A 23,063-nucleotide genomic window follows, 5' to 3' on the forward strand; every position below is an offset into this window, starting at 1 on the left:
ATCTGTCTTATGCTCAGACTCCCCATAGCTTTGACTGTCTGAAACTGGATAAAAGCTGTGAGTACAGTCAGTACCAGAGTGCATCCCCCTGACACTCCAGTAAATCATATTTTTGGAGCTGGAGAGATGGCTTAGCAGTTAAGGCACTTGCCTGTGAAGCCAAAGGACCTCAGTTTGATTCCCCAGGACCTACATTAGTCAGATGCACAAGGGGGTGATGCATCTGGAGTTAGTTTGAAGCAGCTTGAGGCTATAACATACCATTCTTTCTCTCTGCCCTTCTCTCTCTCACAAAAACACATTTTGCCTGATGTTCATTTCATGTTTATCTAAACACTGTTGGATGGTGTGCAACATTTTTATAGGTTTTGGGATTACTTCAGTTCATGAATATGTACTTTGAAGGCCTTTTTAATGTATCACCAAGTTGCAGAGAGAATGTAAAAGCTGGAGGAAGGAGAGGAATGTAGCTCTTTCCTTTGGGCTTGACTTTCTCCATCATGACACAAATAGCTGTGGTCGCCTATAGAGACTTTATCTCTGAGCTGTGATGGTGGAGAAGGCAAAACCATGCAGCCGGTAGCTAGGTCTTCCACACTGAGCTGTCATTGCCATTATCTTCTCATCGCTGGATGCAGAACCCAACCAAATGCAGCTGGTGGGAGGAATGGCATTTATTTTGCCTTAGTCTCAAGTGGAAGCTTCATGACAGCAGGGGAAATGTGGCATGAGCAGAGGGTGGACATCACCTCCTTGCAATAGCAGGTGGAAAACAGCAGCAGGAGAGTGAGCAGCTGAATTCTGGCAAAGAGGAGCTGGCTAGCACACCTCTAAGGCTGTCCCCCAAAACAAACCTCCTCCAGCAAGGTTCTACCTCCCAAACTGCCTGGCACCTGGGTACCAAGCATTCAAAACACATCAGTTTATGGGGACATCTGATTCAAACCACCATATCTATTAACACATTCTCTTCGAGGATGGAGGGAGGCACAAGGCCGTCAATAGTAGTTACCGTCTCATTGCTGGGACAAATTACTCTAGCAGAAGCAGTTTATGAAAGGAAGGGATTTATTCCAGCTCACAGTTTCAAGGGGAAGCTTCATCATGGTGGGGAAAGCATGGCAGGAGCAGACATCTGGCTCTCATCATCACATTATTAGGGAAGAGGTAGCTCGCTCTGAACACCCAGTGGGGCTGGACTAACAAACCTCAAGGCCCATTCTCAGCAACACGGCCCATTCATCAAGGCCCCACCTTCCAACAGCTCTATTAATTGGGAATTAAGTATGAGGCTTAAGCACAAACACATGAGCTGTAGGGGACATTCCACATTCAAACTACCACGCCCCCTGAGATTCCAATCACTCCTTACCCCTGCCAGCTTCATGGACTCTTAGACATGCTAAAGTATATGAGGTAGAAAATTGAGGTGGGGCTTTTTGGTGGTGCCACTGCCTATGTCATTCATTTATATATATTTTTAAAAATCATTTCATTTATTGGGCTGGAGAGATGGCTTAGTGGTTAAGCGCTTGCTTGTGAAGCCTCAGGACCCTCCCTGGTTCAAGGCATGATTCCCCAGGACCCACGCTAGCCAGATGCACAAGAGGGCACATGTGTCTGGAGTTCGTTTGCAGTGGCTGGAGTCCCTGGTGTGCCCTCTCTCTGCCTCTTTCTGTGTCTGTAACTCTTGAATAAGTAAAAATGAAACAAAAAAATTTAAAAAAATTATTTCATTTATTTATTTGAGAGGGAGGGAAAGAGGGAGTTATATATAGAGAGAATGGATGTGCCAGGGCCTCCAGCCTACACAAATGAAGTCTCCTTGTGCATCTGGCTTACATGGGTAATGGGGAATTGAACCTGGGTTCCTAGGCTTCAAAGGCAAGCACCTTAACTGCTAATCCATCTCTCCAGCCCTCATTTGTAAATTTTACTAAAGTGGACTTGGGGTCCTCTTTTTATTTTTATTTTTTGGCCTATTGACTCCTTCCCTGAGTGGGCTGCATATTGGTTCTTTTATATGAAGAATCAAAAGACAGGGAATGACATCAGGAGTCTCTCTGAACAGTAGCTGTGGAAGGGGAGGTTGTGTACTCTGATCCAAAGGGCATGGGGTGCTCAGGAGAAATACAGAGCTGCTTCAAAGCACTCAGAGGTTCACACTTGAACCAACCCAAGCCCTTCCCAAGGAGCCATGACAAACCACAAGGGCACCTAGGGCTGTGTGGGCATGGCATCCTTACTTGGAATGCTCCAGGGTATGTCTAACCTGGAGCCAACAGCTTGTTCCTCTTGGTTTCAGAACCTGGGAAGGTAAGTGGAAATGGAAATGCCAACAATGTCTCCCAGGTCTCTGTGCCAGAGTGGGCTCAGGAACATGGGGTAGGGGACTGGTGAGTCCAGATGGCCCTGGAAGGAAAGCAAAGGGGCAGGGTTAGATCACAGGAAGGTGAAGGCCTCTGCTTTCCACTGGTGACCACAGTGAGGGTGCCTGCCTTGGTTGTCTCCCCGGTGCCATTAGGCCAGGTGGAGAAGTGCCCTCCCTGTCTACCTGTTCAAGAGGCCAGGATCACCTGGACAGAAAGAGAAGGGCTGGGAGTTTCTGGTAGGTAGTGTAGGATGTAGATGCTTTATTCAATAGGCCCCTCAATGCCCCTCCTCTGGGTGTCCCCAGTGGCTAGCCTGATTCACTTCTGTAAACTTGGTCCACAGTTTCCTCTGTGAACCCTACCTTTACTTCCAAGGAGCCCAGCCTAGCCCACCCCTCAACTCCCTTGTCTCCTATTTCTGGGTTCTGACAGTGGCAAGCATCTCAGGTGATACACTTGACCCTATCCCTGGGAGAGGGCTGATCTGTTTCTAGCCAGCCCAGAGGCTGTCCCCAGTGTGATAGTCCCAAGCTCAGGCACTCACAGCAGGCAGCTTAGGGCAGGGGACCTCCCTCACCATCCAGTAACTGCCACTTACAGGGAACTGTGGGAAAGTGGACTCTGTGGACCCTGTAGGAGCCAGACTCCTGTAGCTGGTATCCAGCTCCTTTCTTCCCAGACAGGAATGCCATAGACTGTGGTGTCAATGGGAAGACAGAGGACTGGGAGTGGGGGCATTGATGGAGGTCACCGAGTTCCAAAGTGTGGGCCACAGCCCTATGGCCCTGATAAGTGCAAACCCCGAGCCTTACAACGAAGACAACCCAGGCTGGAGGCAGGGAAGGACAGAGGCAGGAGGGTCCTAATTGAAACTGTGGTTCTGGCTACATTTCTGCCTATTCTCATCTCATGTTCTTAGGCTTACCAAGTCATTTTCAATAAGTTCCTAGCTGACCTTGAGTTTTACAGAAGAGAAAATAAGGCCTGGATGGGCAGTTAAGGGTGTCCATGACCCTGGTCCTGGAACGCCCATGGCAGAAGCCTGATTTGGGATGTGCAGGCCTTGGGGTATCCTTGGGAACCCTTCCCACTTTGCCACCTGGCCCTTGTCCTTCCCCAGGGACATTAGGCATCTGGGCTTCAGCCTGTAAGGCCAGGACTCCTGATGCCCTGAGCCCTCCCTAGCTCCTCCATGACCCAGCAGTGAGCCATCTGATGGGAGAGATGATGAGCCTTGAGTGAAGCAAGCTCCAGTGACTAGAGCATTTTGTAGAAACCCCTTTCCATGCCCTGAATGCACGCTGGGGATTGTAGGGCCAGCTCCAAGGGGCTCTTGCTCTGGGTATCACGTTGTGACCAGGCCTCTGCCCACACATTTCCTAGTCACATGAACACTGCTTTGGAGTGGTCAGGACACAGAGTCAGCTACTCAACACCCAGAGTCCTTGACATGGAGCAAGGCATGGCCTCCATTTTCATTTTTGTTTAAGATGAAGTCTCACTAGATTGGTCTCAAATTCTTCAGCTCAAAGAATCCTTCCATCTCAGCCTCTCAAGCCAGGAATGCAGGCACAGGCCCCTGGGACCAACTGGCTAATAATTTAGAAGATTGCAATTGGTTGGATTTTCTGCTCTGAGCAGCTGCAAGCAGCTGATGCCCTGGGCTTGTGCTAAATGAGGTAGGCCTTCAGTGTGTGCAGCAGAGCACCTTTTCCGAGTGCTGGAAGGCATCCCAGGAGCCCAGTGCCCAGGGAAGCATCACAGCAGACTCAGTGTGGGGTGGGGGTGCCATCTGGAAAATACTCCAATCCTTTCCCCTTCATCTGCTTCTCAGCTGGAGCGAGATGGGCTGTGCTCAGGTTCCTTCTCCTGGGGTAAGTTCTCATCATCCTGGAGCTATGGCCATCAGCCAGACAGAGAAAACTGGAAGCAAGTTCGGGGGGAGGGTCCTCTGTGAAGGGGCTCCCTGCCTTAGTGCTACCAGGCCAGAGCAGAGTGCTGCAAGATCTGGGGCCATGTGTTGAGGGGAGAGGTCTATAGTTTTGCCAAGGGAGCCACTTGGTTCGTTTGGGAATCTTCTGGAGTTGCAACTGAGGTCTGGCTTCCAGGGCTTTGGGGGGAGGGGATGTAGGAGCAAAGGCTAGGATGGGCTGTGAGCTTGATGATCTCCTGCCAATTTGTTCACCTAGATGTAGAAGTCATTGCGACACCTGAGAATTTAGAGGCAAAACCATGTAACTCCCAGATGCTTATTTCCCAGGGTGTCTTTGGCCCCACATATGAGACTGGGTATGGAGCAGTGCCTGAGTGGAAGTAGAGATGGCCTAGTAGGTGGTGGGCTGGGCCCTGCTTGCTCTCTGTGTCTTCTTCACCTCGTTGAATCTGCCCATACCCAGATCATCCCATCAGTCTCAAGGTCTTTACGTCCTGTCCTTGTGGTTGTGGAGTGATTGGCTGGATGCCTATTGTCCCTGTTGGGTCTGGTGTGTGGGCATTGGGGACGGTGGTTGGTCTGCAGTGGCCAGTCTGACTTCTCAACTGTGGACGATGTCAGGCATGTCTCCCTTCCTGCTTGACAGCATGTCCTTGAGCACTGGAACTCGGCCTTATTCCCTCTGGTCCATGGCAGCTCCCAGCACACAGCCAGCCAAAGGAGCAGGCATCCAGGGAGTGTTGGAGGCCAGCTCAGAAATTACTTCAGTGATCTAGATCTTACTCCTTGGAGCCTGTGACTGTTGCCTCAAGTGGCAAAAGAGATGTTTTAAATGAGATTGGGGGTCTGAGGTGGGAGATTGTTCTGGTGGCCTAGATGGGCCCTTGCAGAGGAAGGCAAGGGGCAGCCTGGTTACAGAAGGTGATGAGGGGAGAAGCCGGTGGGAAGCACACATGCTGAGGATGGAGTGGGAACAGGAGATGAGGATCACAGGTGGCTACTGGGAGCTAGAAAAGGTGAGGAACCAACTCAATACACCACCTGCAGCACCTCAATTTTGAATGCCCATGTGTGTCGGCTTTCCGGCTCTGTGATGAATAGCCCAGACAATGTCACAGCTTGGATATTTAACCTTTCCCAACAGGTCATGTGCTCAAGTCTTGGTCCCCACTTGGTCATGCTCTTGGGAGGTGGTGGAAATGTTGAGAGGTGGGGCCTGGTGGGAGGAAGTCGGTCACTGGAGGGTGTGACTTTGGAAGGGATAATGTGACCCCTACCCTTCCCTCTCCTTTGGCCTCCTGGCCACTGTGAGGGGAAGAGTTTTCTCTAATGCCATAAACATGATTTCCCATCATGCCACAGGTCCATGGTCAGAGGACCAAATGTCCATTGACTGAAACTGAGTCAAAAAAGGTTCCTTTTTCTAAGTAGGTTACCTTGGGAATTTTGTGACAATGTCAGAAAGCCTACTAGCATAAATAATCAACCTAAAAGAAGAGACTTATTTTGGCTCATGGTGTCAAAGAGCTCAGTGCATGGTGTCCTGGTCCTACTGCTTTTGTAAGAAAGAAGTACATATGATAGGAGTAGGTGGGAGAAGAGTTCTGTCTCCCCATGGCAATGAAGAAGAGAAGGAGGAAGAAAGGAGGAAGAGGGGGAGAGGAGATGGAGATCTGTCTGATGTCCCTCAATAACCTAACTTCCTCCCACTAGGCCCCTCCTCTTAAAAGTTCCAAAGTGGGCTGAGATGACTTTGTGGTTAAGATGTTCGCCTGCAAAGCCAAAAGACCTTGGTTCAATTTCCCAGGACCCACGTAAGCCAGATGCATAAGGGGGTGCATGTGTTGGAGTTCGTTTGCAGTGGCTGGAGGCCCTGGTTGCGCCCATTCTCTCTCTCATGCTCTCTGCCTCTTTCTCTCTCAAATAAATAATAAATAAGTTTTTTTTTTTTTTTAAGTTCCAAAGTTCCACCACTCCTCAGTAGTGACACATGCTAGTGTCCACACCTTCAACATATGGGCCTTTGGGGGACATTAGAGAGTTAAACTAGAGGGCTGGAGAGATAGCGCAGTCGTTAAAGGCATTTGTTTGCAAAACCTGATGGCCCAGGTTCAATTCCCAAGTACCTATGTAAAGCCAGATACACAAGTGGCGCATGCATCTGGCGTTCATTTGCAGTGGCAAGAGACCCTGGCATGACCATACTTCTCTTTTTGTATTTCCTTCTCAAATACATACATACACACACACACACACACACACACACACACATATTACATGTTTATATTTAATATATGTTTAGATATTACATATAAATATTTATATATATGTTATCCATATAACAATAAAATTATATATATATTTAACCATCAAATTATATATATGTAATTTTTTAAAGCTTTTATTTATTTATTTGAGAGCCACAGACAGAGAAAAAGAGGCAGAGAGAGAGAGAGAGAATGGGCGCACCAGGGCTTCCAGCCACTATAAACGAACTCCAGATGCGTGTGTCCCTTGTGCATCTGGCTAACATAGGTCCTGGGGAATTGAGCCTTGAACCAGGGTCCTTAAGCTTCACAGGCAAGCGCTTAACTGCTAAGCCATCTCTCCAGCCCTGTAATCTTTTTAACAAGAAAAAACAAAGAGTTCTAGCACACCTGCATACCAGTCCCCAGGGAGGAGGATTTCAAGTTTGAGGCTAGTTTGGGCTATATGGTGAGGTCTTGTCCATAAAAAACTAAGATCCAACCCCCAGCACACCACCTCCAGCCTGGAGCCTGAACTTGGGGTGAAGACCGCATTCATGGTGCTCTGCTGCAGCAGCTGGGTGGAGCTGATGCGGGCAGCGCACAGACGGCAGCCTCTGCTCCCTCCCCTCCTGGCCCCTCCTGCCCCCACTTGGCTTGATGAGCAGACGCAGCCCCTCCCCCACGTCCTGTTGTTCTTTCTTGGGATGACGTCTCAAACTGGGCCCTGAGAGTGACTTCCCACTGGTATCTCTGATCCGCCTGGACCAGCCTGCGGAAGTCAGTGGGTCTAGGTGGTGTTGCTCTCCCAGCCTCTGCCAGACCTGATAGAATGTGGCACCCTTGGAATGGTAGGCAGCCCTGGGACCAGATCCTAGATCTGCAGTAACCTCCCTGTGAACTTGAGCCACAGGCTCTTGTCTGCATGAAGGTGCCTTGTATGCAAGCAAACCCACCTTGGTCAACACAGCTCATACCCCTCCTCCTTGGCACTCCAGTGGTACAGGACAGCGTGCACTGGGGGTGGCAAGAGGGTTGGCTGTGCTGGGGATGGAGACTGGCTGATGGGCTTCTCTGTCCCCAAAGCCATTCCTGTTTCTCTCTGAAGCCACTAGGGTGCTAAGTACACCTGCATGTGGCATCTGCAGCCTAGAGGAGCCCTGTGAGGACTCAGCTGTGCTTTCTGCTCCCCACGACTGGGCATGGGGACCCTGGAAGAAGACACTGTCACTGAGGCCGAGTCACGAGGCCAGGACGGGTCCCATAGAGTGGTTTCAGACTGAAGTAACAGCACCCAGTGTTTCTAAGTCAGAGGTGCTTGGTGAGAGTTCTTGTGGGACTTGGGCTAGGACAGGTGCATGCACCCACTGAGTCTGGGAGAGCTGGGGTCCCAAGTCTACAGATGACAGCTCAAGGTTGCTGAACACTGGCTCTGGATACCTCAGTGAATCTGCATTGAGACGACGCTGTTCTGTGGTTCCATTTCACAGAGGAGATGAGCTGGACGTGATTCCCAGGGATCATGGAGCTGATAAAGGTGGAGCCAAGATTTCAACCCAGGCAGGCTGACTTCTGAGCAAAGTACTAGAGGTGGCTGTGTGTGCATTAATAAGGTGTGTGAGCACATCTGAGTGTGTGTGAATGCACAAGCAACAGACACTCAAACAGTTGTTTTCAACATAGAAGTTTATGTCTTTTCGGCAGGGGTGCTGTCTCACAGTATAGGTATCTGCTGAGTACCAGCCACTATTTCAGCCAGCAGGAAGAAGGAAGGGAAAGGAGAAAGAGGTGCCACCTTCACCCAACAGCTTTGTTCCTGTCCCAGTTAGGCACTGAGGTTTTATTAATAAGGAAAAGGAGAGACTGGACAGTGGGAGTCTTTTACTGCATTCCAGAAAACTTAGCTTTCAGGAAAAGACTCAGCTTCCCAACTTGTGCAACACTGAGTTAGTGGGGACCTAGGGGGCCTTCAAGCCTTGCTCAAATAGGGAAACTGAGTCCCCAAATCAGCAGTTAAGTGGTAGTCTAGGCTTGGTCTTTCTTTCCTCCCATCCCAGAGCTCTGACCCAGCACCAGCTGCTGGTAAAATCAAAGCTTGGTGTTGTCATGGAGGCTAAATGTTCAGTGGCAAGGGTCTCATACAGCAAGAGATGCCCACCTGCCCATCCAGGGCTGGCTGTGCCCCCTAGTTCTCACCTCTAGATTTCATGGGCCCTTTTAACTGCTCCCTAGCACAACCACCTGGTACAACTCCTGGCCTCCTGTCTGAGGCCCAGGATAGCCAGGAGGGAGGGACTGGAGAGTCTAGAAAGTATGGAACCCTGAATCAGGATGAGCCTGGGAAATCCCTCCAACTTCCCTTGGGAAATCCCCCCAACTTCCCTTTTCTACCTATTACACTCCTTCACTTACTTCACTTCCTTCACTCCACCCCATCCCTGAAACTTCCCTGGCTTCCCTCCAAACCTCCTCCCCATAGGCTGGTGGAGGCCAACCTGTGCCCATACCTGGGAACAAACCAACTTGACACAATGGCGTCTTTGGGGAGGAATTTCAAGCCATCAAGTTCAGGGTGAGAGGGGTCCTGGAGGCCCACTACTGTCTCTTCCATGGCTGAGAAAGTGGGATCCCTGGAGGCTGAATGACCCTGCCATGCAAGCACCAGTGGCCTGAACCTGGGGCCCATAGGCCATGTTGCTGTCCATGGACAAGGAAGAAAGGATATCAAGAAAGTCTGACAGGGAAACTGAGGACAGAAACTGGCCCGAGGGGTCAAAGTTGGCTAGAACGCACAGCACCTCCAAGTTTACTCTCTGAAACTAGAACCAGGGGAGGGGAGGCATTGAACAGACTGCTGGCTGGGCCAGGGTATCCAAGGGAAGGAAGAGCAGAGTCTTCAGGCCCCTGAGCCCCAGAGGGTGGTAAATAGGCTAAACAAGAGAGCTGTGCTCACATTTTCAGGACACTCTTGGAGACATCCTGCCCCACTGCCCCAAGGATGGCCAGCCTTACCACCCTGGGGCCAGCCAGCTCTGCCACCCTTGGGGTGGCCTGCACTGCCACCCAGTGGGTCTTGGCCTTGGGAACTCTGCCAAGGTGGGACATTGCATAGGGTGGATTGGCAGCAGGTTTGGGTCACCTGGGTGCCCTCTACCGTCTTGATGATGGGTTGGCAGGTATCTGTACACCACATGGAGTAGGTGGTCAGGAGACCTGTGTCTGGGGTGGAAGTGGAGAACAACAGTGGCGATGGAGTATGGACGGCCGGCTTGAGTTTCCCCTCCCAGCCCCGGGTGTGCCCCTGGTGCTCACCAGTGGTCCCATGGGAGACGAGCATGGTGCAGAAGGGCTGTCGGTGGAAGCAGCTCTGTGTCTGGTTGCAGCTCTCACCACTGCGCAGCATCTGGCAGGTGTAGCACTTCAGGGCCGCTGCAGGCAGTGGGGTCTGGCTCAGGCTGAGGTGGGCCTCCAGGGCTGTCTCCAAGCCCTGTTCCCACCCACCTGGGCTGCTATCCCTCCCTGCAGGAACCTGTGCTGTGGACTTCAGGGGGAACGTGTGAGGCTAGAGTATGGGGGCAGGTAGGGCGAACTTCCCACTCACCTGTTCCACTCACTAAATGGCACTCCCTGACAGCCCTTCCCCGGGAAGGTGAGTGAGGAAGCAGATAGGCAGGGAGGGGTGGGGCTGCGCAGGCTGAAGAGGGGAGAGCTGTGGGCCCCTGAAGCTTGGGGATATTAGAAGTTTGTTCTGCTATACTCTCAGGAGGGGAGCTAAGTGTGGGAGGAATGCTCCATGCAGAGCAGGAAGCTGGGGTTCTGGGCTTGGGTGGGGTACCTCTGTCCTTGCTGCCAGGGATCATGTTGGCTTCCTCCTCTTCCTCTTCATCTTCCTCATCATCGTCATAGCCATAGCTCTCTGGCTCAAAGTCCCCATTGCTGTACTCCTCCTGCGTCCCCCTGCTGCCTGGAACAGCGGTGATGGAGGCCTGTGAACCTTACTACCCAGGTATACAAGATACACTTGGGACCCAGGGTCAAGCCTTCACCCCACCAGGTCCTCTTTGTCACAGCCTTTCATTCTGCACAAGAGGAAACTGAGGCTAGCCAAAGATAAGAGCCCCCATTCCCTCAAACCCTGTAGTACTGGAACAGCCAAACTTGGGGCTGGAAGAGAAGAGGCCCTAGGCCCATATTTTGGACTTAGGACAGCTTCCTCCGTCTCCCTCCAGCCCAGGGACCCCAACTCTCCTCCCCAAGACTATGGGTTGTCTCCACAATGGGGGTTCTAGGAATTCCCATAATGGGGCCACACCACCCTCTGAGAGCTACTCTATGACCTGCACCTGGCTGTCCGCACAGCAGCAGGGCCAGGAGGACAGCGCTGAGAACCTTCATCCCGCCGCCGCTGCTCTGTCCACTGGCGAAGTCTTCTCAGGCTCTGAGTCTGTGGAAAGTGGGACGAAGGGCATTACTGGGGCTTCCCGTGGCCTCGGCCAGCGCTAGCCTGAAACAATGGACCTCACACTGGTCCCTAGCTGTAGGCGCCAGTCCAGGGACACCACTTCCCTCCAGGACCTCTGAGGCTAGAGGGGAAGGGGAAGTCATTGTGTCGGCTTTGGGGCATCCTGGCCACCAGAGCGGTTCTCACTGACTTCCTGGTGGGAGATACGGAAGGTGGGTGCTGGCCATTGGAGCTACTTGTTCCTGTGCTGGCTTCTCAGTTTCTGGCCCTTGGTCCTGCCATGTGGGATATGAGCCTGGCCCTGGGTTGTATCAGAGCCTGTCAACATCCCCCAAGGGACCCTGACCACATAGCCACAGGGGCTCAGGTCCCAGACTCTATCTGTAAATCCAGCATCTTCTGAGTGGCACTACGGGCATTCCAATAAGAACAAAGTCTGTCCACTATAGCTCTGTGGACCACTCCTCCTCTCACCTCTTCCCCAGTCTGTGATTTTGCTAACCCTGAGCTCCTGCTGTCCTGGCTCCCTCTCTTTGGCCCTGGCTGTTCCCTCAGCAGGTCCTTCCCCAATATCCTTCTCTCTCTGTTCAAGCCTTATCTCTCCAGAAAGGGCTGCTCCCTGCCTTATTGCATATCTTGTCCTTCTTAGGCATTTGCATCCTGACATTGAAGCCCTCAACCCCTTGGAGACACCTTTGCCATCAGGTTGTCGCAAGGTTGTCCAGAGCTGGTCTCTTGGTCTTCCAGGCTGCTGCATTGTGGGTTGTAGTTGGCCAGGAGAAAAAGCTATCTGCTCCAGTTGTCTGACCTCCAGAGGACACTATGTGAGCTCCTAAACTCCTCAGGAACTAACTTGGTGCTCCATAGCTCTCCTTGGGGGACACCCAGGCCCACAAGTACTATGAGAGGCTGTAGATGGCAGAGCGGGTGATGGGGAGGCCTGTCTCCTCCTTCGAGGGAGTGTTAGGTGCTGGGAGGGTGTCTGGGTTAGTGTAGTGTCCCGGGGACAGTTTGCCTACCTCGAGGCTCGTGTCAGCTTCTTAGCTTATCTAGGCCTCAGTTTCCCTGACCATCCATGGGTGGTCATTCTCCAGGGGCTACTAAAAAACAGATTTGAGTCCCAGATGCCTCTTCCCTGAATGTCTGACCTCGGCTTCATTCCAAGGTGAGGTGGCCATCAAGGGCCAGGACTCACTGAAGCTTGGAGCTGCATCTGGCACAGGTGGCTGAGCCTTCTAGGCTGCTGGGATGACACTTCTCTGGTGTCTTAGCCAAACAGCACTGGGCTCCTTGCTTCCTTGGAGGTGTACCCCTAGCCTTCAGGCTCCTGGCCGGCCAGCTGTTGCCTGTGCCTCCAGCTCTCTCTCCCACTCCAGTCCTGGCAGCCAAGGTCTTCAGCCTGGGTTACCTCCCTTGGACGCTTCCTGCAAACCCCACCCTCTCTGCTTCCTCCAGGAACCCTCTGACCTGGTGTGGTCCTGGGGCTCTCCAAACCTTGTAGGGATCCGTGCATGTCACCTGCACCTCCAATGGCCCTGTTCCTGCCAAGTGTCCTTCCTATGAGCTTAGCTTCTCATTTGGTTAGGATCACACTGGTCCAGGTCAGAGCTTATCACAATTCCAGGACAGCAACAACATTTAGCAATGCTAGGGGTGATTGTTGTGGCCACCCCCACTTCACAGACAGCACCAGCAGTAGGAGGTGCACACTGTCCTGGCTTTGTGCACACTCCTTCCACACCCGGCACATTCTGTCCCCAGCCCCACAGGAAAGGCGGCCAGATTTGGTCCAGCTCATTCCAGAAGTTGACACGTGGCCAGCCAAGGCCCATGGGTAGGAATGTGGCCCCCTATTGCACATCCTGAGAGCAGACACCTGTCCCCTCAACACTACCACCAGTCAAGTAGGAATGACCTGTGTCTATGGCTCCCTGCCCTCCTTGGCACTGCAGGACCCCTTGAGATCCAGAGAAGTTTATGCTTCATCCAGGGAGGGGACATGTCCCTTAAGAGTCCCAGAGTCAGAGCTGGTGGCCCCAGGATGGCTCCCAGGAACACCTTAGAGCCTGGGTCCTGTAGGGCCTTTGCAAGTCCTATCCAGTCTAGACTACCTCCTCTGTTATGTCTTTATCTGAGTGCCCTTGAAGGATAGCCCAGTCACCTGGCTCCCCACAGACCCGTGTGCCTCAGGGCCCTTTGCTGCCCAAGGGTGGCCTTGGGGACACAGCTGGGCTCTGGGCTCCTCCCCACTTGAGGCCTGTGAGTCATGTTGCTCTTTCTGGCAAGAGCAGCCCTGGGCTCAGAGGTCGGTGCTGGCTGTGGACAGGGCTGCCTTGGCCACTCGTGTTTCCTCCAGCAGGGCAGCTGATGAGTAGTGAGGGTGAGGCTGTGTGGTCCAGCAGCGTGGCCATCATGCTGGAGGGAGTGGCAGTCTGTGGGACCCCACCCTGGTTTCTGGAGACACTATGATGTCATCCAGATCTGTGGCACCCTTGGGGAAGAGGCTGCCTGGGGATTTTCTGGAGAAGGTACAGGTGAGGGGATTGGTGTTTGGGTCAAAGATCTGGTGTTTGGACTGTAAGAGTAAGCCTTTGGAGCAGATGTGGGCAGCAGCTGTGTGCCAGCCTTCACACTTGTCACCTTGCTCTGGGCTCCCTCCACTCTCTCTGCAGTTGACTCTTATTCTGGGTGAGAGAAGGGCTCCCTTCTTGAAGCAGAGCCCAGACTTCACTCCCCCAGAAAGTGGCGGGGGTGGGAGCAGAGTTAAGGAATGCCCTGGGGGGACATGTGCTAGGCAGACTCCAGCCTCTTGTCTGGAATCTACACTCAGAGGCCATCATGGCTCCCTCAGCTACACCCCAGGAGCCGAGCTCTCCCACCACACCTCAGAAGTCCTTAATCGACTGCTCGGTGCACAGCATGTCTCCTCATGCTTGTCTCACACTTCAGGAGTCCCTCACGTCCCATCTTTGGTCCCTAGGGCCCCTCAGCACCTTCATATCAGTCAGGAGAAGGCCTGAGAGCAATAGCAGAGTCTGCAGAAGCCTCACTGGCCTCCTCCTCACAGCTCCCTGGGGCCTCCCAGCACAGAGCCAGCCCCCACCCCTCACTTCTGTGAGAAGGTGGTGGGGATTCAACCTCAGTTCTAACATCCCCCACAGTTGTGTGGGCGACTGGTAGCCCTTTTGGAAAAAGCATGGGCAAGGGACGCTGTGTGTCATTTATGGCATCTCATCAGACATTAATCTTCTCTTGACATGGTAAGACTCTAAAAATAATTGTGCTGGGCACTCTTCAGTGAGAGGAAGGACAAAGGAGCTCTTCAAGTCCCCAGTCAGAAAAGCAGGAAGTGGATAATTGAGCACTTCCTGCCTGAAAGAGGAAGGCCTGTGTTCTGTTCCCTGGAGCCTCTGGGATCCTGAGTAGTCCCTCATCTTCCTTCACTGTCTCAGGTTTGCAGGATGGTATCTTCTGCCCACATCTGCCCCCAGCACAGGGCCGGAAGAGGCCTGCAGTCCTAGGTAGGCAGAACTTGGATGTGGAGAGCACAGGGCTCTGGGCTGGGGAATTCTGAAGCACACAAGGCAATGTGTGTACTTCACCTGGGAAGGGCACAGAACTATGGGGACATCCTACATGGACTCCTGGCGAGTATGGTGGCAGAATCTTAGGTAAGACACCTTGGGTAGCAATCACACTATGGAGGGGTGGAAGGTTGGAGACTAGAGTGCTGGGGGAAAGGGTGGGGCATGGAGTGTGTCCCAATGGGGCCCTGGGCACCTCCCACCCAGGCCCTCCACTATGGTGGCTCTGATCACCCTGGGGAGAGTAGGCTGCCCTGAGAGGAAGAGGGATCAGGTTTGGGAGGCCAGCTTGTCAGAACAGGACTCTGGGTGTCCTGTATAGGCTGAGGAGTCCCATGGGAAGCTTCTCTGCCATGGCACCTGGGGCTCCTGGCTGCAGGGGCACAAGAGAATTTGTTGATTGAGGACCTACAAGCAGGAGCCCTCCACTCCTGGAGGGGAGGTAGAGGGGACATCTTCCCTATGGGGCTCAGTGGGTCAGATTCAGGTTCACAGTCAAGCTACTTACAGTATATGGCTGTGCTCCGAATCTTGGGCTAACATGTGCTTGCTGTTTCTGCTCCTGGGCAGCCAAAAGCTGTTTCCAAGAAAGAAACAGTGGGTTGAGTGCTCCTGCTAAAATGGTCCAAGGTCCACCCTCAGAACCTGCGAGTGGAGAATGGTTTTTGCAGGTGTCATTAGTTAATGACCTGGAGATTAGGTCACCTTGGGCCAGGGAAAGCTTCAGAGTCAATGTCAGGCATCTTTACAAGACACAAGAGTGAGGTATTTGGGATACCGAGGATTAGGCCGCAGTCAGGGAAGGCCAGGAGCCATGTCAACTGGAGAGGGCAGGAGCGACTGTCCAGGAGAGTCGCTGGATGAGTGTGACAACTTGCCCAATATGAAGGAAGAGCTTCTAGCCGAGGTCTGGGCCTTGCTCTGCCAGGCTTCTGTTGTGTGTGTCTTCTTGGGGCTACGGCAGCTCTGTCCAGGACCTTGGTCTGATTCAGTAGCTGGGCACTGTTAGGCTGTGGGCACACACTTGTGCTCCAGCCAGCATCTCTGGCTACCATCAAACTTGGAGGCAGCAGCTGAGGCACACACATGCCTCTCCCCCAGAATCTTGCAAGCCCCAGGAGCTGAGCTCCATCTCAATCCACGAGCCCTAGGCTTGATTCTGATGCTCCAGAAGCTCCAAGTTTGTGGTTCTTGGATTCTCATAGGGTTTGAATTTATCTTGGAAAGTGAGGGCAGCCCTCAGCCATCTGAGGCATTTGCAGACCCTTTGATAGCTGAGGCAGTAGCAAAGGCCATGAGAGACTGCCAAGGCCAGTTTAAAGCAAGTCACAGAACTGGCAGGACAGCCTGGAGCAAGAGGAAAGGGCGTCACCACTATCAGCAGAGGCAGGGAGCCCGGGACTTTCCTGTCCACAGTACCCAGGACAGCGCATTGCCAGGCCTAGCTGTGCATCTCAGGAGCAGTGCCACAGCCAGAGCAGAGCTGTGGCTTTAAATCTTCCTGACAGGCACATGTGACAAGGTGAGTACATCCACGTGGTGAGTGAAACGGAGGGAATGGGTTTGGCCATTTTCCTGATGACTGAGGTTCTGCAACCCCAGGTGTGGTTTCCCTGGTGTTCATGTCCTTCCGACTCCTCCCCCAGGGACTAGAGAGCTCCTGGAAGATCCTGGAAGGTGTGGGTATATCTACGGCACCTCAGGAGTTGGGCAAGTAGCTAAAGGAGCAGGATTTAATCACTCCATTTGCCACCCCCCCCATCCATTCCACTTCATTGGGAAAGCCATAGCCAACCAGGGCACCTAGAACAAAGTCATGGTGGTCTAGAGCCTGTGCCACACTCTCCAGGAGATGTGAGGGCCTTTCTGACCCCATTGGCTGGCTTCTGACAGATGGCATCAGATCCCAGCTAGGCTGCTAACAGCTAGACAAACCAGATCTGTTAACTGATCCAGGATGGCACCTCTGGCTGGGGGAAGTGCAGGGCCCCCGTCTCCAGTTGCAGACCAACATGGAGGTCTCCCTACTTTAGGGGATGCCTGTCAGCTGTTGCACATTTTGGGCATCTTGGCTGCATATAGCCAGTGGCAATTCTAGGTCCTGTCAGTTGAGCAAATTATCACCCTGCTGGCTGCCATGGTTCTCTTTGATCATACAATTTCAGCCGAGGTCTCCAGAGCAGCTTGTCCAACCTAGCCTAACCCTGTGTCCTCCCCATCCCCACATGGACTCACTAGAGTTTCGATGATGTGAAACAACTTCTCGAGAATCTTCTTCCAATTAACCTCCTTTCAGTGTGACTATGCAACGTTCCAGTTGGAGTCAGAAGCCTGCCAGAGGCACCTGGTGAAGCAGAAGGTCACGGGCACTCTGGTAGTTTGAATGAAATGCCCTGTAGGCTGCCACACTCTGAATACTTGGTCCCCAGCCAGTGGCAGTCATGGGAAGTTGTAGGGCTTTGGGCGGTGAAGGCTTGCTGGGGCTGATGGGTCATCGGGGCGGGCTTTGGGGTAATGTAACCCAGCCCCAAGACCAGAACGGACCACTTCCTTCCTGTGGCGTGCCTAGCTAGCTCCTCTTGCTGCTTCCTCTCAGCTATGTGACAAGACGCGATGCTGACTATCTGCTTGGGGAATGCTTTCCCACCATGGGACACTCCCCTTTGCAACTGCAAATGGAAATAAGAAGGCAATGGCCACACTCTCCCAGCTGTTTCTGCCATTGCTGCCTCAGTGAGCCTTCTGGAGTCTTCTACGGGGGTGGGGCAGAGGAGGACTCAGGCCTAAAGGAAGGCTGGGTGCTCAGGAGACTGCCCTGCCGTATGCTTTCCTTCAGGACCTGCCCCATGTTCTGACCATCACTGGGAGCCCTTGAATATGGGATACCCTGGCCACAGCTTGAATCCTGCAGGCAGACAGCCCAACTGTGGCTCTTTGGCCAGCCACAGCAAGAACAAAGACCTTCTGCCAAAGCACAGGGGAGCCCAGGATTTCAGGCCATGTTCTGGCCCAGATTTAGAACTGAGTCACTGTTCTAAGTTTGACAGTGCCTCCCTCACACCCAAAGTCCTGCCCCAGACCTTGTCTTCAGGGCATTGTACACTGAGGGGCCTGGGCTGCTGCCTTTAGCCTCCTGCCCATTGTGGCCCATCTTTGGCCTCTACTGCCTCCGTTTTCCCTGCTGTCAACTGGGCCAGTCCAGATACCCACCACAGCCCTCCTCACTTCCCCTCTGCCATGCCCTGCCTGTCTGTTGGGGCTCCTTGCTTTCCACAGCAGGGACAATCCCCAGCATCCTAACACAGACATAGAACTTACTGGAAGGCTATTGGGCAGCTATGGCTTCTCAAGGGAGGCAGGTTGATGGGCAGCCAGGGACAGAACACGCAGAACCACATACTACAGTCTGGATGCTGTGCCTGGATACTGCCCAGCATGCCCTGTCATGGTGCATGGTGCATGTCATGAGCAGATATCCTCCAGCCTCTATTCCACAAGGCAGGCACATCTGTCCTCATGGCAAGGGAGGCTGGGGCTATGAGCTATTGAAGCCCTACTTCCATGTGGGGGCTCTGGGCTGGGGCTCCCTACGTGTTTGTCTTCTGGGGCTTCTGAAACAACATGTCATAGATGGGGTGGCTGGGATAGCAGGCATACTCTCCTTAATTCTGGAGGCTGGGATCCAAGATTCGTTCCTCTGTCCTTTGTACTTAAAACCATCTTCATCTTCTTGTATCCTCACAGTAGAGTGTGTCTGTCTGTCCTGTTCTTTTCTCATTGAACTAAAATCCAGTCTGATGATCTGTCTTACTTAACCTTAATCATCTTCAAGGTTCTATCTTCAAATACAGCATTGAGGCCCAGGGGCCAGGGCTTCAGCCGATGACTATTGGCCACACAATTCCAGGACCGTCTCGGTTTGCCTAGCCTCCATGCAGAGGGAGAACACCCTCAACTGAAGACACTGGTCCTCCTCAGTGAGGGCTTTCTCTTCTCTCCCCATCTTTACATGGTCTGACCACTGCCGACCACCAGGTTAGGAATCAAAACCAAATGTGTGAGCCAAGCATGGTGACGGCTCACACCTTAAATCCCAGCACCCAGGAAGCTGAGAGAGGAGGATTGCTATGAGTTCAAGACCAGCTTCGGCTACAGTGTAAGATCCTGCTTCAAAAATCCAATAAAATAAAAGAAAGAAAACAAACAAACAAACAAAAAAAACCCCCACAGATTTGTGTACATGTGTGTCCTGCAGGAGGCCAAGACCTGGCTCTGGGCCCAGCTTGGGATCCACGATTGATGCCCCAGAGCCTCTGTGTTCCCACTCATCTCCTGGTGGTCATAGGTCAGGCTTCCCCAGGGTGACATGTGGCCACCGTGGGCCATCATGTGCAGATACACTACCTATCTGGACCATAAGGATGGGGGATCTGCATCTGTGGTAGGTCTGTGTGCTAGGGCACCTATGTGTGGTCTTTGCTGAAAAGATACACTTGGCCTACAGCTGCCTGCTCCTACAGCCTTCTTCCTCTCTCAGAGAGGACCCTCCGCCAACAGCCCTGCCCCTGCCACAACACACCTGCAGCTACACCTCCAGCTCCCACACTTTGCCCATCCCCCCCCATGTGCTGTGCAGAAGAGGGGGGCTGGGATGCCTGTGACTTACAGCAGCACGACGGAGTCCATCCTGCTGGCTTCTGCTGCCAAATTTTATTAATGGTAAGAAAAATACATCATTCAACAGGAAGTTTCAAGGTAGGGAAGTCTTAGAGATAGTTCAGTGGCTCAGCAAAACCCAGATTTGTCCATCTCGCATTCTGCCATCCTCTTGCCCTCCTCAACCCTACAGTATGGCTGCTGAAGTTCCGGGAATCACACACAAACAAGACAGGACAGTGGGAGAGTGTGTGTCAGTTATCTTCTCACTGCTGGGACAAACTACCTGACAAAAATCAGTTTAAAGGAGGAAGGATTTATTGTAGCTCACAGTTCCAGGTTGCAGTCCATCATGGTGGCGAAGGCATGGAGGCAGGAGCTTCAGGCAGTGGGCACATTCAACCCACAGAGGAAGCAGAGATCCACTCAGCCAGCTCCGTCCTTCACACAGCTCAGGACTCCACCCACAAAATGGTGCTGTTCACAGGTAAGGTGGGTCTTCCAATCTTATTTACCCTAATCAAGACAATCCCTCACATACTTGCCCAGGAGCTTCCTTAACCTAGGTAATCCCTCACCGATGATTCTAGGTACTGTCAGGTTGACGCTCAATATAAGTCATCAGAGAGAGGGGGTAGGACAGAGATTCATGTTTTTCATGCTGTGACTTTTTCTTATCTGTTTTGGTATAACATATATATAGCTCATGTGTACACACATCATGAATCTAGCTTGACATGTTTTTGTTTTAAAAGAGACAGCTATTCTTTTTTTTTTTTTTAAAGATTTTATTATTTATTTGAGAGAAAGAGGCAGAGAGAGAAAGAGAGATGGAGACAGAGAAAGAGAAAGGGTGTGCCAGGGCCTCCAGCCACTGCAAAGGAACTCCAGACACGTGTGCCACCTTGTACATATGGCTTACCTGGGTACTGAGGAATAGACTCTGGATCCTTTGGCTTTGCAGGCAAGCACCTTAACCACTAAGCCATTGCTCCAGCCCATGTTTTTCTATTTATGAGAGAGGGGGCGGGGAGAACTGGCATACCTGGGCCTTAGCCACTGCAAACGAACTCCAGGTGCATGTGTCATCTATGTGCATGTGTCACCTTGTGCATCTGGCTTACGTGGGTTCTGGGTAGTCACTTGCTTCACAGACAAGTGCCTTAACTACTTAGCCATCTCTCCACCCCTTGATACATTTTTATAAATGAAAAATATCCATGTACCCATCTTCTAGCTCAGAAACTAGCCCCTTTACAGCACCCAGGGAAGACCCTTGTGACCTCATATCATAGGTTCTTTATGCCCTTTTATTTACTGATATGGAGCAGAAGAGGCCTTTTTTCTTGCCTTTTAAAATATTTATTTATTTGCAAGCAGAAAGAGAGAGAGAGAGGCAGAAGAGAGACCGACAGAGAGAATGGACATGTCAGGACCTCTAGCCATGTAGACAAACTCCAGAAGCATGTCTGGCTTACGTGGGTCCTGGGGAATTGAACCTGGGTCCTTAGGCTTTGCAGGCAAACACCTTAACTGCTAAGCCATCCCTCTAGCCCCTTCTGCCTGTCATTTACTTGAAGTGTGATTGTGACAATCATTTGTGCTATATTTCTGTCCAGTACTGCACAGCATTGCATCATGTGATTGTCATAATTTACTCATCCAATCTATAGCCCAGGAGCTTTGTATACTTTTAGCCATTTCAAATTGTCCACTGTGAATGTTTTTGTACATGTCTTCTTGCTTCCTTCACTGGAAGGATCCAGACATAATTCCTGCAGAGCTTGCTGTGATTTGAGTGTTTGTCCATTGAAGGGCTACTGCTCTGCTGCCTCCTGTGGGTGGCATGTGGCTTGTTGGGCTATTATGACAAAGTTGCTGTGAGCACTCTCTACACAAGAGCATGGAGCCCACTAGGTCTGTCTGCAGCCACTTTAAGTCATAACCACCACAACTGACCCTAAGTTACCCTGGTCAGTTGTTTCCCCACCACACACATATAGTATATTGCCTAGCATGCATGAGGTTATGAGTTCCATCACTGCATAAAGAAAGCATGGTGGTGCACATCTGTTACCTAGCACTCAGAAGGTGAAAGTGGGAGGATCAGAAGTCCAAGTTCATCCTTGGCTGCACGGTGAGTTAGAGGCCAGCCTGGGATACATGAAACCATATATACATATATACTATACCAACAATCAGAATAATGTGGGAAATATATGTAATGTGTTTGTTTCAGTGACCAGAGCAACTTAAGGAGTTAATTTTTGGCTTACAGTTCTAGAGGGCAGAGTCCAGTGTGGTAGGAAAGCATGTGGGGAATGGGAGCCAGTTCAAACAGGCAGGCAGGAAGCAGAGAACAGGATGTGGAATTAGACCACAGAATCTCAAGGCCTGCCCCCAGTGAACCCACTTCCTCCCATAAGGCTCCTACCTCTTGAAGGTCCACAACCTTCTTGACCAGTGCCACCAGCAAGTGTTCAAGTTCATGAGCCTATGGGGGACATTTAACACTAAAAGAACAGCAAGGAATTTCAGAAGGGACCCTGGCTCCTGTAGCACCAGCAGTGTGCCTGACGCTAGTCTGAGAGAAACTGGCTGCATTTGGGCTGGGATGAAGTAACATTTGTTCTGACCATTACATCCACCCTCTCCTGATCCTGACCGTGGGGATCCGCTAGTCTTGCAGCACCCAGGACAGCATTTCCCTCCATGAATTCCTAACAAACTTCAACTCTTGAACTATCTCGTTCTTTGATCTCATGACATCTTATAACTAGATCTCTCACTGGAAGAGTATATTTTGGGGATTTCAGGAAATCCTGGTGTATGAGAGACAGGAGAAAAGGGCTCAGATTGCACAAAGTGCAATTTACTGGGAACTGGGGAACAAAAGTGCATCTTGATAGCAGAGGACAGGAGGATTCCATACCCCAAGGCAGGGTGAAGGGCTACCTGCCAACCTACATGAAGGCAGGTTGTAGCCAACCAAGTGAAACTGGTCTTCCTCAAAAAACTCAAATGTAGGGCTGGGTGTGGTGGTGCATGCCTTTAATCCCAGCACTCAGAAGGCAGTGGTAGGAGCATCACAGTGAGTTCAAGGCCACCCTGAGACTACATAGTGAATTCCAGGTCAGGCTAGGCTAGATTGAGACCCTACCTCAAAACAAACCAAGCAAAACCTCAAATGTGTCTCTGTCAGCTAAGAAAGAGTCCAGGAGTCAGGGGCCCGCAGCTCACACTCAGATAAGGATCATAAAGACTTTGTTTATCCAGTAGGGCTTGGGATGGGCTAGCCTTTGCCAGGGTCACCTGGCTGTCAGGGTGGCTGCAGTAATGTCAGACTGGATGTCTACAGGGGGACACAAGCTTTCTTTCTCTTGAATGTGTGTGTGTGTGTGTGTGTCTGTGTGGAGGCCAGAGGTTGATATCAGGTGTCTTCCTCAGTTACCCTCCACCCTATTTTTCCCCTTTTTAGAATATTTCATTGACAACTTACATACATATAGACAATGTATCAAAATCATAGTCCCTCCCACCTCCCTCTCTTTTCTCCTTCCTGAATCCCCCTCCATTGAATCCCTTCTTCTTTCCAACCAGTCTCTCTTCCTTTTTTTTTTTTTGAGGTAGAGTTTCACTGTAGTCCAGGCTGACCTGGAATTCTCGATATAGTCTCACGCTGGCCTTTAACTCACAGAAATCCTCCTACTTCTGCCTCCCAAGTGCTGGGATTAAAGGTGTGTGTCACCACGTCCAGCTCTCTTCTATTTCCACCACCTTACTTTTTGAGACAGAGTTTCTCACTGAAGC

The 23,063-nt window shown here is 51.7% G+C and overlaps 1 protein-coding gene across 3 annotated transcripts; it reads right to left on the reverse strand.

Moving 5' to 3' along the window:
- Positions 1 to 8,219: 8,219 nt before the first annotated feature.
- On the reverse strand, positions 8,220 to 12,612 carry Gpihbp1 (glycosylphosphatidylinositol anchored high density lipoprotein binding protein 1). Of its 3 annotated transcripts, XM_045143975.1 has the most exons (5): positions 12,508 to 12,612; positions 10,889 to 10,995; positions 10,387 to 10,515; positions 9,864 to 9,980; positions 8,220 to 9,770 (listed from the first exon to the last, which is right to left on the reverse strand). In XM_045143975.1, exons 2-5 carry the CDS (start codon positions 10,944 to 10,946, stop codon positions 9,448 to 9,450), a joined length of 627 nt encoding a protein of 208 aa, XP_044999910.1. In that variant the 5' UTR covers positions 10,947 to 10,995; positions 12,508 to 12,612; the 3' UTR covers positions 8,220 to 9,447. The 3 variants fall into 3 exon arrangements, with proteins under 3 accessions (XP_044999910.1, XP_044999909.1, XP_044999911.1); XM_045143974.1 differs by lacking the exon at positions 12,508 to 12,612 and having other exon boundaries at positions 10,889 to 11,060; XM_045143976.1 differs by lacking the exon at positions 12,508 to 12,612 and having other exon boundaries at positions 10,895 to 11,028.
- Positions 12,613 to 23,063: the final 10,451 nt, after the last annotated feature.

The sequence above is a fragment of the Jaculus jaculus genome, chromosome 2, assembly GCF_020740685.1.
Source record: "Jaculus jaculus isolate mJacJac1 chromosome 2, mJacJac1.mat.Y.cur, whole genome shotgun sequence".
In the NCBI taxonomy this organism is placed as follows: Eukaryota; Metazoa; Chordata; class Mammalia; order Rodentia; family Dipodidae; genus Jaculus; species Jaculus jaculus.

Bases quoted from the DNA above. Each gene is read 5' to 3' on its own strand.
- Gpihbp1 (XM_045143975.1), bottom strand. From the start codon at position 10,946: ATGAAGGTTCTCAGCGCTGTCCTCCTGGCCCTGCTGCTGTGCGGACAG. The intron at 10,516-10,888 runs GTCATAGAGTAG...CCGCTGTTCCAG, and splicing joins GTGCGGACAGCCAGGTGCAG to GCAGCAGGGGGACGCAGGAG. The intron at 9,981-10,386 runs GTACCCCACCCA...CACTGCCTGCAG, and splicing joins CCCTGGCAGCAAGGACAGAG to CGGCCCTGAAGTGCTACACC.